The following is a 16102-nucleotide window of genomic DNA, read 5'->3' as shown; positions in this document are numbered from 1 at the left end:
CAAGGGTTATAAGTCCCAGAACTTCTTCCCTTGGACAGTCCCCTGGAAGCCATGCTTGTGATGCCTCCTCACTGCCCCCAGCACTCCACCCTGCATCTGAATCTCATCCATGATCAGAAACAACAGATGGGTGGCTGTGCGGCCCACCCTAGGGGGAGTCCTGGGTGCTCACATCTCAGGGGAGCCGATCACCCAGCTCCGGTCTCGGCCCTTCAGCCCTGCCAGGCCATCAGAGCGGTCGTCCTTTTCCTCGCTCAGGCTGCGCTTGGTGGGGGGTGGTGCCCGGCGCTCCTCGAGCAGTGACAGACGCTCCATACTACTGTACACCTGTGGGAAGAGTCTCTGCTGGGTACAGGCCCCAACAGCCACACCGCCCCAAAGTGTCCTTGGCATCGGAAGCCCAGGAACTGGAACGAGTCCTGCCCTTTCCTCTTCCATGCCAGGTGCATACTGGAGGAAGCAGCTATCCCACCGTCGGGGCCTGGAGCACTTCTTGCAGTCTCTGCTATACGCAGGCCCAGCCCTTTCTCCCCCTTTTCCTAGGGCCGGCCCCATCACCTGCTCCCCCCACGGGCCCCAGCCACAGCCCCTGACAGGCCCTCTTCTCCCAGCCCTCCTGCTCTGCCCAGCCTGGGCCTGCCGCGTCGCACCTTGCTGAACCTTGGAGAGCATGAAGAGAACTGGCGGATCTCCAGGCAGCCATCCTCACTCACTTCTTCCTCATCCTCTGAGTCCACATGGTGGTAGCGCTCTGAGCGGGCTGGACCAGACACACAGGACGGTTCCCTTCAGAGGCCCCTGGTAGTGCCTCCTTTTGACCCTTATCAGACCTCAGAGGGCCTGAAGAAGTTGCTCCTGATGCCAAGTTCAGGGTGCACAGGCGTCTCTGGGCAGACAGGATCCCCACTCCTCCCCATCCCCATGGCCTTACTGTCAAAGTAGCTGGTATCATCCTCTGACTCCAGCTGGGGAATAAATTCAGCCTTCTGGCGAAGAAGTCCTGTCCAGTCCAGACCGGTAAAGAAGGAATGCTGCTTCACCTCAGAGGCGCTGCCTGTGGACAGGAAGGGCGTGGGCCAGGGCGCGGGTTGAGCTGTGTGGGGTCCCCACCAGCGAGTCCAGTGAGAACCCAGCCCTCAGGAGGCCGGTCCTGAAGGCCTCCACTCCAGCACCTCTCTTCCCGCACTTACAGGAGCAGGGCAGTCTCAGGGCCAGCCCGAGCTTCCTTGGTGAGTGGACTCAACCACTCTCTTGCAAGCTGTGAGAAAGGTCAGGTGGCCCTGTCCTACCTGTGCCCAGTCTCTCCAGAGGGTTCTGATGGAGCAGTTTGGAGGTGAGGTCCTGGGCATCGGGCGGCAGAGCATCATCCCCCTCAGGCCACACGATCTCATCTATAGAGCGGGGGAAAGAGGGAAGGAGGGGCTTACCGCGGGGTCTCAGAGGCTTCAGGCAGAGTGGGGAGATACAGAGGAGGGTTCTAGGATAAGAGATGGGGAGGGAGCCACAGAGGGTCCAGTCCAGAGCCCCTGAAAGCCTTGCCTGGGGCCCAGCTCCTTAAGTTCTATAGGTTCCTGTCCTCCTGGGGGGCGGTGTGTGTGTCACATCCACTCACCATGTCCCATCCTGTGATCCAGGACTTCCCCTGTCCTGAAGCTCTAGCTCAGCCTGACTCGACACTTCAGACACTAGTGTAGTCACAGACACACACACCGCAGGCACACTCATGCCAACACACGGGGTGACACAAACAGAACAAGCCCTGGGTGATAGTATGCACATGTACACATGCGCACACACACACACACACGTGAAGTTACAACATAAGCCTCACAGGTGAATGCATAAATCATATTTGTGGGTCCAGACTCTGTCTCCCTAGTGTACCAGGGTGACGGTACCTACCACTGATCACTTGCCCAAAGAGCTCCTCCGGAGTATCTCCAAAGAAAGGGACGCAACCCACCAGGAACTCATACAGGATTATGCCCATGGCCCACCAGTCCACCGGCTTTCCATAGCCCTGACGCAGGATCACTTCAGGCGCAATGTACTCCGGGGTCCCGCAGACCTGGGCACAGAGAAGCCAGGCTGGCTCAGTGTCCTGAGGCAGCTCACTGGCATCACGGCTGAAGGGGTGGGGATGTTCCCACTCCTGGAGAAGTCTCTGAATGAAGACTCCGCTTCCTTCGGTTAAAGAGCAAGGTCAATAGGAACCCAGAGTATTAGAGCTGGAACTGCCGGTGGAGTACTTCCCAGTTAAACATGTAATTTGAGCCTAGAAAACCGCCCCCTGAGCCCTCAACACCTCTTTATGGCATCTAGTTCCCAAACTGGCCTCTACTCTCCAGTCTCTCAGAGGACTGTCCCTACAGTCACATGACTACTGCAGGGACTTGCGGACAGTTACCATCTGAACTGTCAAATCAGGAAACATCCAGAGGCTACTCTCAGGACGCTGGGTCACAGCCCAGTGGAAACTTCGAGCTGTGCTCCAAGAACAACAGACTCCAGAAGGGCCTTGCCCTTGACTGAGGCTAGGAGGATCAGGAATCATCTCATGTTAGTCTCTTAGAGTAACAATGGTTATGTGACCTATTTTCTCCAAACCCCGAGGAAGAGGATTTTGGATTTTATATCCATTATGATTCTTGAGGCCCACCCCATTTTCCAAATGTGCTACCTTATCTCAATGCCTCTCTGGAACCAAAAATAGGAAAAGATAGAGGAGTTTCCAGTCTTAACATGTAGCCACGGGGTTGAGTATGTGGCCCCTCACCCCATATTCTGAAGTCTGGACCTCAACCCCCAAGGTCTCAACCATCCTTCCTTACCTGCTTGTCTAGGAACTCCCGGGCATCCTTCTCAATGTGGCCCTCGTACAAGTTTGTTGTCAGGCTCATGAGGCCAATTTTAGAAAGGCCAAAGTCAGTAAGCTTGATGTGTCCCATGGATGTAATCAGGAGGCTGGGAAGTCAGAGACACAAAAGTATGGGGTTATTTCCTGGTTTTCCAAGAGTGCTGATTTTAGTATACGCCCAATTTTCCCACTCAGGCTTTTATAGGCTTCCTGTGGGACTTAAGCAGGGTAGCTTCAGGAGGGAGACAGGCAGTTGCGAAAGAAAAGGTGTCTCTGGCTTTGTGAGTTCTGCATTTTGCACAAGCAACTCACCTGCCTTTTGCCCATTCACCCAACTCGTTACCGTTTGCTGCCTTCAAACCATATTCTCTGCTGGGGGCAGGTACCAGCTAGCTGAAGGACAGACTTGCTTCCACAGAGCAATTAGCCTCAGCCCACAGCTCTCGCCATACCCAGTCCCCTCCCCTCACCTGGGTGTCTCACCACACCCAGGCTCGGGGAGAGGGGAAAGGGGCACAGAATCGTGTGCCATGTCCACAGCTGGTTTTAAAGGAGAGCTAGCTGGGAGCAACCAGAGATAGGACTTCACAGAAAATGGTCTCTTTCTTCTCCAGTCACATACTCTGCCTGAGTCATTTCATTTCATAACAAAGGCTTCACCCTGCCACTCCTTTATTTATTATTCCCAAATCAGCATCTTCCCAAATCAGCATCTTGACTTCCTTTAAGAGCTCTAGGCCTACTAACTGCCCAGAGGTCTTAAAGCACTGTGAACTTGACCTGTCTAAAAAAGAGCCACACCTCCTAATGGATCCTCTTTGCAGAAAATGATCTGTTACCTCTGAGCTCTGTGATAAGTACCTTATTATTTATATTCTGGCTTCTAAAAAGCCTTACAACAGAGTAACTAATAAAACAAAGTAGGTATGATTACCCACATCTTAAAGGGGGAGGAACAAAGAGCCTCGGAGGTTTAATTAACGGATCCAAGCTCGTAGAGTTAACAAGTGGTCATTTGAACTCTGGTCTGTCTAGTGTCAAAGCCACTTTCCATGACAGAGGCTTATCCTCATGCACTAGTTCTGAGCTGGAAATCTGGAAAATATCCCAGATTCCTGCTCCCTTTTCCTCTCCCACACCCATGCCCTCCCCCACATTTTGGTTTCCTTTCTACGTCCTAAACAGTTTCCCCTCTCTTCTGTACCCTGCAGGCGCGGTTGGCTTGGCCTGGTCTCCTGCAGCAGCCTCACCATCTTTCCGTTGGCAGAGTGATCTTGCTAAGCCTAAATCAAAATCTGAGCGTGTCATTCTATCACACCTCTGGCTAACAGGCCCTTTGAAGACTCGCTAGGACCGTTTACAATAAAACCCAAACCTAACAAAAAGACCCCTGACGATCTACTCCCTGCCTCTCTCTCCGGCCTCATCCCTTACCACTCTGACCAGTCAAGCATCCCTGTCTCCGTGCAGTGTGCTAAGGTAGTTCCCAGCTTGCAGCCTCTCATGCCTGTGTGCCTTTTGCAAATCCTGCTTCCTGGCTTTAGAAAGCTCCTCCCACCTTTCCCCACCTGACTAATGCCTTCTGAGAAGGAGCCTGTAGGCAGACCGCTGTTTCCCACCCTAAAGTTCTGTAGGTCAGGGACTACCTTACAGCCCAGATTATAGTGCTTGGCCCAGACACATCAGTAAATGTCAGAACACTCCTTCAGCCATCTCCTAGATGGTGCCAACTTTCTCTTGCTTGGTTTCTTTAGCAGAGGTCTTCAGGGACTTTTACATGTCACTGAGGACTTACGAAGCCCCGGCCAGACTCGCAGGCAACAGGCTTTGCATTTGGGGCTGTCAGGGGCCAGAGAGCTAGGCCTGGACAGACACCCGCACGAGAACTGTTCTCAATTAGCCATTCTGGGACAGATTCAAATACGCTGTGTCTGCCTTCACTTATTTAGAGACCTAAGAGGGAGACCTCGGACTAGGGCCCCAGAGAGTGGGCGTACTTGTCAGGCTTGAGGTCACGGTGCACGATGCCGTAGTTGTGCAAGTACTCCAGGGCCAGCACGGTCTCTGCAAAGTACAGACGCACCATGTCCACAGGCAGGGCCCCGATGTTCTTCAGCAGGGTGGCACAGTCTCCTCCTGCAAAAGCCCAGGACACTCTGAAGGAAGGACCCAGTTCCCTACTCAGGGTGGTCTCAGGCTTCCGGTCAGTGAGGCCTCGGGGACTCCTCTGGGGCTAGAGACTGGGAGTCTCGCTCTTCCGGTGCTGGGACAGGGGGGCAAACAGAATGTGGGGAGTCGCAGGCAGAAGTGAGTCTGCCAACGGCTGTCACAGCCACTCTTCAGGCCAGGGAGGGTAGGAAGCTGGGCCTTCATGCCTGTGAGGGGACTGGCAGGGGGAAAGCGATGTGATTTCCGGGTGGGAGTCCTGCATATTACAAACACATCTGACTGAGCCTCCAGCCTTTGTCCACTTATGTCCTTCCTGTTGGCTATCCTTTGGTTTTTGAATAAGGCAACATTGTAAACTCCCAGCACTACTCCCTGAATTAAAAGGAGAGTTCTGTTCAGTTTCAACTTCAAGACTTAAGCCAAGTATGTCTGGAAGCTGCACCCAGCAGTGCAAAGGGAAGAGTGAAGGTCACTGGGAAAGCTGTCGTCTCTCCCCCAGGAGGCCCTGTGATGCTCTTTGACTCCATCCCCAGAGTATTTTGTGTGGTGTGTCCCCTTCAAGGGATGTCCCCTTCACCAGCCATCCATCAGGACAGTGGCATTCCTTCCTCCCGCATGCCACCCTGGGCTTGCGTGGCTCTGCTCCCTCCTTTGTTCCCGCCTGGGCCAGCCGTAGACAGCATCCAGGCTTTGGGGCAGAGGCTTCTACAGCTGTTGGGTTGATGCATCCTGTCCCCAAAAGCCTCTCTTTGCACCTGACATGGACAGCCTCACGGCAGTTACTAGACCGGAAGCCTCTCCCTGGGTGGGGCAGGGAGCCTTGTGCCCACCATGTGGCCCAGCCATATGGCCGAACTGTCTCTGAGACCCTAAGGCAGAAACCAATGCCAAAGAGATTGGGAAGCTGGGCCCTGAAACGTCACCCCTATCTAAAGCGGCTGGTTGCAGCTCCGGGCCAGGCCTCATACAGTGCCTTGGCCTCCATGCCAGGCCACCTCTCCCCCAGTACCTTCAACATACTCCATCACCATGCACAGGTGGCGCTTGGTCTCAAAGGAGCAGAACATGCTGACCACAAAGGGGTTCTCGGCAAAAGTCAGTATGTCACGCTCCACGAAGGCCTGCTGGATCTGGTTCCGAAGGATCAAGTTCTGCTTGTTGACCTTCTTCATGGCAAAGCGCTGCCGGGTGGACTTATGCCGCACCAGAAATACAGCTCTGGAAACACAACCCATCCCATCTCCCATGGGCCCTCAGCACCTGGGCTGTGCTCCCTACCGCCCAGAGAGGGGCATCCAAATTGCCTCCTATCCCACTTTATAAATGCACAGACCAAAGGAGCAGGGGTGTCCTTCTTGATGAGAAGGATCTGGGTCTCCTACCCACAGAACTCTTCAATTTCCCAAGACACGAAGTCCCGAGGACACAGTTCAACCCTTCCCCAGAGCTCAGCTAGAGGAGGACTGATACCAAGAGGAGCGGGGATCTTGTCTGGGAAAGGAACAACGCCAGATGTTAGAGGAAACTGAACTCCTGTTTCTCCATGAGGCTTTGGGGAGGGCCTATCCTGAGGCAACTGCCACCCAGAGGACCGGGTATCATACAGTTCTAGAAGGAAGAGCCCAAGGGCTGACTCAGCTCCAGTCTTGGCCACACCACACCCCTGCCTTTACCCATAGGCGCCATTGCTGATGAGCTTAATAGTTTCGAAGTCCTCTTCAGAGGGTGTCTTTTTAGATGTCAGAGATGCCCCACGGCCCTGGAAGACAAGAGCAAAGGCAGGAGGCAAGCATGTTCCTTAGAGCCCAGGTGCTCAGGGAAGCTGGAGGCCCGGCATCCACTCAGCTCTTAGTCCTCATACAGCCCCACTCAAGCTTCCTAATGCAGGAGCTGAGTGACTTCGGAGACAGCAGGTGCAACCATCCACTCCCCATCCTGCCCTCAGATGTCCTCTCCAAGAGGACTTGCACCCTCTGCTTCAGAGGGCCCAGCCTCTGGGATTGGGGCAGGAACTCAAGGTCTTTACCTCCACTGAATCATCTGTCTCTGGAGTGTCAGGACTGTCATAGCTGCTCAACTGGGCCATTTCTAGAAACAAAGCAAGGGCACAAGAGAAAAGTGTGCACAGCGATGTCAAACATCCCGACAGTCCCCTCAGAGCACACAGTGGCACGTACAAGGTGGGCATCTGGATCTCCTGCATCAGGCTGGGTGCAAATGTGGTCCTGTGGCTCTTTCCCCAGAGCAGTCACAGTTTTAGGACCTGTCTGCCAAATAATAGTGCCACTCCTATTTCTAGAAGCCCAGTGCCATTCACAAGGCCTGGCAAATTTAAAAAAGTTTACTTCAAATTTAGGACAATTCCTGGAAAATAGAGCCAAAGGTGGGGCTATCGGTCTGTATCCCACTCCACCGGTGAGGTTGGGAAGCAGGGAAGGTGGATGAAAAGAGATCAGGGACTTAGAAGCCCAGGGTTCCTGTGGGAACATAGTTGAACCCTGGAGAATGGAGAGATCTGCTCAAGCCTGGGTTGGGACCCCACTGAAGTCACAGAAGGGCCAGTAAGGTGGCAGAAGGGGAGGTAAGCATGCACAGGAGGTGGCCATTTTTGAAAATGCAATTGTGGTCCTTTGCGGTTGACCTCTTTTGACCTTAGGTTCTAAATCCAACCCAGCGGGGCTCATGACAATCCGGGTTGGGTTATATCAGGTAGATGTGTAAACCAATCTGAAGGAGGAGCTGCACCATCACAGAGAAAATGGGGTTCCTCCGACAGCCCTGAGGCCCCTGGTGCTGTGTTGTGTCCATGTCCGATCTAAGCCTCTTCTTCAAGTGGCTTCCCTGCCGTTAGAACTTGTTGGCTGTGGGGTGTGTCTGCAGCCACGAGGCAGCATGCTCACCCTCTAGGGGATCCCGTGTGAGGCCCAGTTGACTAACGATGTAGCGGGGAATGTCACATTTAATCCCTTGTCCCTCTTTGGCATGGCCCTCGGCTGCTTCTAACAGGTGGTAGAACTCTTCAGGGTCAAACTCCTGCACCAGGGGAGAGAGGCAGTCAGTGGTGAGGGCTACAAGGGAAGGCCTCTTTGATGTTGACAGCACATGCCCCAAGCATGATGAAAGGACTTTTTCTTTGTGATCGGACACCCTTGCCCCCAAATGCCCAGAAGCTTCATGATTCAGGGATCATAAGAATGGGGACAAAGCCGTCTTCCAGGTCAGCTCCAGGCTGGACAGCCTAAGTATATGCTGTCTTCCCGACAATAAGAACCAGACCTTTTATTTGTTTTCTAGATAGCTCAGCCTGTTGACCTGGTCCGGAGCCTCCTGCCAGCCACAAACACACACACACACGCACACACACAGACACACACACACGCACACACACACATACACCTGCCTTCAGATATTTACTGGTGCCCCCTGTGTGCTAGAGGTTGGAGAACCGTGAGGACAGTACAGCAGTCCTGTCCCATCGGAGGCACTAAGAGACTAACTGCATGACAGAGGAAGCCCTCAGGATCAGGGACTCTGCTTTGTCTGTGTCTGTGTCCCCAGCGCCTATCCTAAAGTAGGTGCTCAGTAAAGTGCTGGGTATGGTGAAGTGAAGGACTCGACCTATGCCAAGGGAACTGTTCCGTGCTCCTGACCGCCCAGACCTGACCACCTGGGGCCTGCTGGCTGTGAGGGGGACAGACTAATACTCCTCGGGAGCAGCCATTTTCCTCACAGGAACTCGTCTGGGCCCCCACATTGGCAGATCATATTAAATAAGGACTGCCGCAGTTTTGCTGGTAGTAGGATACTTCCGCTCCATGCCCCACCCCCTCTCAACCTTCCCAGGAGTGCGCTCACCAGGCATTCCAGGAGTCGAGCTGGGCGGGCAATGACAATCATCAGCTTCTTCACCAGCTGCATCACGAAAGCCACTTCTGAACTCTCTGAGCGCTCGTGAGCCTGCAGGGAAGAGAAAGGTTGGTGAAGCAATCCACTGGCACAGCATGGCGGGGCTGATGCTGGCCAGGGCTGGGCAGAGCTGGCTCTGGGGAGAAACGGTGGGGTAGTTCAGAGACTTCTGCAAAATGAAGACATTAGAGAAAGCCAGTGCACCGTGACAGGGAGCTCTAGGACACTACATGACACCATGGAATGTCACAGAGACACGTGCCTTTACCTGTTCCTCCATCCAGACCCCAGCTCAAGGGGCAACTCTCATGGGAGCTTTCACTGTTCACTTCCCAACCCAGGCAGAATGTCAGAAACAGAAAGACTTCAAAGCAGGAGGGAGGCGAACCAATATCATTTTAGAAAGATCCCTCCGGCTGTGGTGTGAACAGTGCAGGGAAGAGTGCAAGCCGAAAAGGGGGAAAAAAATCCATGAAGGGGCTACTGCAGTAACGTGCATGAGAAAGCCAGAAAGCCCAGCAGGAAGGATGGAGAGAAAGACACAGCCTGGGACCATTTCTGTGGTGGAGGACTGAGTAGACCTGGGGGCTAAAAGAAGCAAGAAGAGAAGGGAAATACTGCTACAAGTTCAGGGGCATTTCGCAAACCCACAAATGAAATAAATATAAGAAGGTAAGTAGTTCGGGTAAGGGCGGGTGGAAAAGCTCTGTTTTGCACGTGCAGAGTTTGAGGTGCCTAAACTAACCTATACTAGATACTTCCTTGGGTATCTACCCAGCCCAGGAGCCTTTCTTTTTATGGAAACCGCTCTCACATCTAGCAGCTACACCTGGATTGTGTGGCTGCCCCTTCCAGCCCACCTCCAGGAGCTGACCAGCATGGATGACTCTCCTGTGAATTTAAAAATGGATGGAAAGGGGCACCTGGGTGGCTCAGTGGGTTAAGCCGCTGCCTTCGGCTCAGGTCATGATCCCAGGGTCCTGGGATCGAGTCCCACATCGGGCTCTCTGCTCAGCAGGGAGCCTGCTTCCTCCTCTCTCTGCCTGCCTCTCTAATTGTGATCTCTGTCTGTCAAATAAACAAATAAAATCTTAAAAAAAAAAAAAAAAAAGGATGGAAAGACAACTGTTAATATCAGCGTGGCAGAACTGTATAATCTACTGCTGGGTGAAAAGGGATGGCTGCATCTACCAAAGACACAGAGGAAAATGGCATGAGAGCACAGTGACCACTTCCTGAGCTTCCCCCAGCTTTTGGTTTCTGGTTTTGGTCCCTAAGGACCCAGTTGTATTCCTGTCTTCAATTCTTGAAGACCCACGCTTTTTCATCTTGATGATTAGTTTCCCTTCCTGCTTAAACTACTCTGAGCTGGCTTGCTACTACTTGCAACGGAAGAATACTAACCAACCTGCCAAGCCAAAGTGGAGTCCTCTTTCTGAAGCAGCTAGCAACACGGATCTGGAGCTAGAGAGAACAGGGAGGGAGGGATGCAGTCAGGTGGGTGGGCTCAGAGTAGGGGCGACAGTGGGAGACACAGAAGGAAATGAAGCTGTCAAGGAGAGCATGAAGAAAGGAGGAGGAGAACCGATACACAGGGTGGTGCCATGCAGAGCACCAGCATTTAATACTTTTTAAAAAAAAGGGTGTTTTGTTTTTTTTTTTAACGTAATCTCTCATCCAAGATGGGGCTCAAATTTACAACCCTGAGATCAAGAATCGTGTGCTCTTCCAACACGAACACCAGCATTTAAGAGCTGGGTGGAGTAGGAACTCGTAAAGGGGCAGCAAGACTGTAAGACTGGAGAGAACAGTGTCAGGACCCCCAGTGGGGCAAAGGGGCCGGGAGAGGTATTCATGGCGCAGAGCTCTGCGGAGTTGTGAAGACAGATGAGGATGGGAATAGGCCACAGGATCTATCCGGCAATTGGTTGATTTGTTCCTTGGTGAATTTTGCCTGAAACAGTTTTAGAGGAATGGTGGGAAGGGAGAGTAGAAGGCAGAAGACCAAGCAGTGAACAGGTTGTTAGGAAAGAATAACAGCAAATGAGGACCATTAAAAAAAAAATTGGTTACGATATGAAGAGAGATGCTGGGCACTTGGTGAATAGAATAAATGAGTTTTATTCTTTTAAGATTTAGCCCAAATATCAAGTGTGAATCTTCATCTCGGTTCTCTGGCTGTACCCCACCCCTCACCAAACACACAAGAACCAGAAGTAACTGCTCCCCTTTCTATGTTCTGTTGCTCGTATCACATGGTACCGCATGTCTAGTTGTCTGCCTCTCCAGCTACATGGTAGAGCCTCGTGAGATCGGGGCTCCTTTTCTTCCCTTATGTGCTAAGACCAGCACAGGGCCTCTTACATAGAGGATGTCAATGTTTGTTGACAGAGTGTTTGAAGAGATGATTTCGGGCTCTGGAATAAGACAAACCTGGGTTTGGGTTCTAGCTGTTCAGAAAAGAGTTACGCTGGGCTCACCCAGCCTCTTTTAAAAGCTTTGGTTTCCTCATCTGTGGATTTGGTGGTGGTGCGAACATTACATTAAATTAAATGAGATCATGTATTGCCTAGTATGCACTGAGTGCTCTATAAATGATAGTGATTTTATTTCCAATGTAAATCTAACCTGCCATTTTCCAAATTAAAACCATTCAGTAATTTCCCCATTGCCTTTGTGATAAGACCTAAGTTCCTCATAGACACACTTCAGCCTTTGCCCCTCCTCCCAACTTCTCCCATTCTGACTCTTCAAATTTATCCACCAACTTTTCCCTGCAGGCATCCCTCACCTAGTCATACCAGACTACTTCATCTGTGATTTCTGGAATGTACCTAGTTCCTCTGTGCCTCTCACAAGTGGTTGGATTCCAGAGGCTGGCTCTTACCAGCTCCTGGTGGGCAGACTGACCCTAAGTGGTTGTTCCCGTGAATCCTTTGATTACTCTCATGTTACATTTACTATTTACATTTGCTTTGTTGTACACAGATTTGTAAATATTATTGCCTAAGATATTTGTATATAACTTGGGCTCTGTAGCTTTTTAAATTCAAAATTCACATGTTAATGACTTATGATGGTGGTCTACTATGGGCATTATGTAGTTAAAAAAGAAAATACTTCTCGAAAAAATTTTTAATGTGGAAATGATAAATTTCACAGAAAGCAAAAAAGGAAAAAAGAACAACAAAAAACATTTTCCTAAGTCTGGTGAACTCCTACCTACACGTCAAGACTCAACTTTTCGCAAACCTTCCATGCAGAACTGTGCTCAGAATGGACCTCGACTAGTCAATGCTCCTCAGTCAAAATCACTATAATACATAAAAGTGAGAGAATTCATGTAGAGGGCTCAGGGTGTTGTCGGCACACAGTACACTCCAATAAATGATAGGTGTTCTTTCCACTTGTTGATGGGCCACTCAACAGCAAATTCCTTGAGCTGGAACATGGAACCAGATTTTTATGCATCCCCAGGACCCAGCACATCAGGGAATGGATGAATGCATTGGCTCCGTATTCAGTGCTCTTACTGCACAACCTACTCCCGGGGCAGGGTGGGGGTGGGGTGGGGTGTGGGGTATGGGGTCACGAGTCTTGGAAAATGCCTGAAGGCTTTGGGCAAGGCTCTGACTTTAGCATTTCAGAAGATCAATCTTAGATATACAAGCACTGGGGAAGTCACTCCGGCTTGATCCTTTACCTAAGGCCACAGTCCTGGATTCCTATCCACTGTCAGAAAGTTACTCTTGAACAGAAACAAAGAGCTGCCAGGGATTTGCATGTGAATTTAGTGTGCTCAAATCATACTTTTGCAAGATTTGAATTTAAGCATTACTCTTGAAATCAGGAAAAAAAGTGCATTTTTGTAGAAGGAAGCACTTTTTCATCTATTAAATCAAAACTTTCCTCACTGTGACTCTTGCCCACTAGGTTAACAGGCCTTTTAGAGGACAGGGAACAATCTGCTACCTATTATGTGAGAAATCTTTCATATTTGACAGCAATAATCATGGCCATCTTTAGTCATGTTTTCTCTAGATTCAACTGTTTGCTAATTAAAAACAAAACAAACAACTCCTCGCTCCTAATTTCTGGACTAACACACTGAAGTCCTGTTTGATCAACAGCTCTGGGTTCTCAGCTCAGTTGTTAGGACACCAGAGCAAGGTCAAGTGCCTGGAGGTAAAAGGGGTCTGAATTAGGAAATACTCTAGTACATGAAGGGGCACATGTTCTCCCCACTGTACCCCACTGGTGTAATACGAGGTAAATGTGATTTGAGGGGAGACGGCAATGGACGCCTGACTATAGAGGCGAAGAGGAAAGCAAACCCTGGAGCAGAAAGCATAGGGTGAGAACTCACTGCATGGGGCACCTGGGGGGCTCAGTCGGTTGAGTGTCAGACTCTTGGATTTGGCACAGATCATGATTTTGGGGTCCTAGGACTGAGTCCTGTGTCAGGCTCATACTCAGCACAGAGTATGCTTGGGATTCTTTTTCCCTCCCTCTCCCTCTGCTCCTCCCCCACCATTCATGTGCGCTCACGTGCTCTCAAATACACAAATAAAATCTTAAAAAAAAAAAAAAAAAAAAAGCCGGGGGGGGGGGGGCGCCGTGCCTAGGTGGCTCAGTGGGTTGAGCCACTGGCTACGGCTCAGGTCATGATCTCGGAGTCCTGGGATGGAGCCCCACATCGGGCTCTCTGCTCAGCAGGGAGCCTGCTCCCCCCCCTCCCGCCTACTTGTGATCTCTCTCTCTCTCTGTCAAATAAATAAATAAAATATTTAAAATCACTGGTTAAAAAAACAAAACAAAACAAAACAAAACAACTCAGGGTATACTCTGGTCTTGACCATCTCTGGGTTACTTTATCTCTAGCCCCCCAAGAAGTCTTTTCATATTGGGGAAGATCAGGTCTCTAAACACCTAAATCTCTACCAGCGAACTTCTCACCATGTAAATACAAAATGTCAGCAAACGGATAAACCCACAGTGCAAGACCTGGCTGGTTTTCCCTGGGGTTAGTGGAAACAGTCTGAAGGCTCTGCTTACCCCAGTATTTCCACTAGAAGAGAACCCACCACAGTCACTGGGGCCACTTTTAGGCTTTGGGTTACAAACGCAGTCAAGTATTTATGAATATTACCAATGTTGGAACCTCAGGCAGAGTTTAGTGGGATCATATAAAAAGCCCACAGAACTGCGTTCTTTGGATACCAAACAGGTTTCTCTTAGTGATGCAAGGGACTGAGGAGGAACCGAAGTCCATCAGCACCACCCTTGGGTTTAAGTCCTGCATATGAGCAAGGAGGTGGCAAGCCCTCTAAGAAAACTGGAAACACCATTAATGCCCTTCTCCTAGCTCGGAATAAATAATCCACTACCTCACCGAGGGTGTATCAGGGTTCCAGCACAAGGACACTCACATCTTGTAGAAGTTTCTCTAAATTCTCTTGAAGTTCATAGAAGTAGTGTGATGTAATGAGACGGTTGCGGGATTTATCCAGGCAGTCTCGGGCCATCTCAATCACCTGATGATGAATAAAGCTCAAGGTTCCATCTGCTAAGGGTAGCACACTGTCTGGAGTGTTGGAGGAAATGAATTCTGCAAGACGCTCTTCCATTTGCGCGGTGGCCTGCAAATAAAAGCAGGAAAAGTGACACTTCCCTTCTAGTTGCAGCTTAGTCGGGAGCTCAGCCCGAGGATAAGCTCTGTGATCCTGGTTTCCCGATCCTGCATTTGGGGAACCTGATGGCTACACACATGATAAGATGACCCTTAAGTTAAATCAAAACAGCCAAGGGGCTATTCAGTGGGTTAAGCGTCCAACTCTTGGTTTCCGCCCAGGTTGTGTGATCTTGGGGTTGTTAGATCAAGCCCTGCATGGGGAGTGGGGAGTCTGCTTCTCCTCTCCCTTTGCCCCTCCCCTCCCTCATGTACTGTCTCTGTCTCTAAAATAAATAAACAAATCTTTAAAACAAACAAAAACATTCTAGTCCAGGCCCTCTCTCATCTGGCCTTGTCTCTCTCCCCCACTCCTTGGAGGGTATGCTCTTTTGCTCTGAGGACATGGAAGTGGTTGCTGCTCCCCACCCCCACCCCCACCGCCACCCCCTGCCCCCCACCCTTTAATGGGCTAGCTCAGGCCTGTTGATGTTGTTCCTTGTGTGTGGCTCCTTCACCTGCCAGGCCAGCCTGGCAAACTCCTAGCATTCCTTCCAATTTCAGTTCCCACATTGTCTGTCTCTCCTCTGGGAAGTCTATTTTTTTTTTAAGATTTTACTTATTTGGCAGGCAGAGAGAGAGAGAGAGGAGGAAGCAGGCTCCCTGCTGAGCAGAGAGTCCGATGTGGGGCTTGATCCCAGGACCCTGGGATCATGTCCTGAGCCGAAGGCAGAGGCTTAACCCACTAAGCCACCCAGGTGTCCCTCCTCTGGGAAGTCTTTGATTCCTCCAGGCCACCTAGGATTTCCTTTCCTCTGTGCTGCCACTGGCCCTCCCAACTGCATAATCTTACTGCATGGACACTGCTGCTTTCTAAAGACTTCTCTGCACTGGGAATTTCACGTCAGAGAGAATTTGATTTATCTCAGGAGCCTCTTACTTGACCTTAGGACCCAAGTGGACTAAGCAGATGCTCAAAGAGTGTTTACTGAAGGTGTGAACCTGCCTCCTCATGGACCTGGACCCTCAGCAGGGCAGAAGAGGTGTCTGGCTCAGAAGCTTCTTGGGGACCTAACTGCAAAGTCACGCCAAATGATAAATTACACCAGTTAACAAGTTTCTGGCTGCCTATCTAGGACTTGGCCTTCTTTCCTTTGCCACTAGGGGGCAATTTCTGATTTCCAGTGTGTGTTCAGGGGTGTGTGTGAGAGATATTTTCACCATAAGCATAACTAATTGGCCATAAAGCAATTTTGCTGTAAAGGAAAACAATAACTGGTTGACAGTTTCATTTGACAGTTTGGTTTCATTTCTCCAATGATGCAGTACTCTCATTCTTCATACAAATCCTAGCCTTCGTAATAGTCTACACAGTGGCTCAGAATTTTGAACCTACATTTCCCACATAATCTGGAACGTCTATAAACGGACATGTGACAATATGCTAAGGACAAACAACAGCATGGAAGGCTTTCACAACACAACACAAGGCTTAGTTATAA

At 50.5% G+C, this 16102-nt stretch overlaps 1 protein-coding gene across 12 annotated transcripts in view; it reads right to left on the bottom strand.

The window, feature by feature from the left end:
* The window catches only part of MAST2 (microtubule associated serine/threonine kinase 2), a 212847-nt gene that overhangs the window by 4558 nt on the left and 192187 nt on the right, over positions 1 to 16102 (bottom strand). For all 12 annotated transcript variants that reach the window (XM_059137764.1, XM_059137774.1, XM_059137765.1 and 9 more), the window contains 13 exons: positions 14362 to 14571; positions 8882 to 8983; positions 7927 to 8059; positions 7053 to 7114; positions 6700 to 6785; positions 6036 to 6244; positions 4855 to 4993; positions 2832 to 2964; positions 1903 to 2068; positions 1290 to 1391; positions 932 to 1054; positions 651 to 760; positions 173 to 327 (listed from right to left, as the gene is read on the bottom strand). In XM_059137764.1, coding sequence (XP_058993747.1) covers positions 173 to 327; positions 651 to 760; positions 932 to 1054; positions 1290 to 1391; positions 1903 to 2068; positions 2832 to 2964; positions 4855 to 4993; positions 6036 to 6244; positions 6700 to 6785; positions 7053 to 7114; positions 7927 to 8059; positions 8882 to 8983; positions 14362 to 14571 — 1730 coding nt within the window. The remainder of the gene's footprint in view (positions 1 to 172; positions 328 to 650; positions 761 to 931; positions 1055 to 1289; positions 1392 to 1902; positions 2069 to 2831; positions 2965 to 4854; positions 4994 to 6035; positions 6245 to 6699; positions 6786 to 7052; positions 7115 to 7926; positions 8060 to 8881; positions 8984 to 14361; positions 14572 to 16102) is intronic.

The sequence above is a fragment of the Mustela lutreola genome, chromosome 10, assembly GCF_030435805.1.
Source record: "Mustela lutreola isolate mMusLut2 chromosome 10, mMusLut2.pri, whole genome shotgun sequence".
NCBI classification, from domain to species: domain Eukaryota; kingdom Metazoa; phylum Chordata; class Mammalia; order Carnivora; family Mustelidae; genus Mustela; species Mustela lutreola.
The sequence above is the reverse complement of the archived record's forward strand: the minus strand, read 5'-3'. Positions and strand labels throughout refer to the sequence as shown.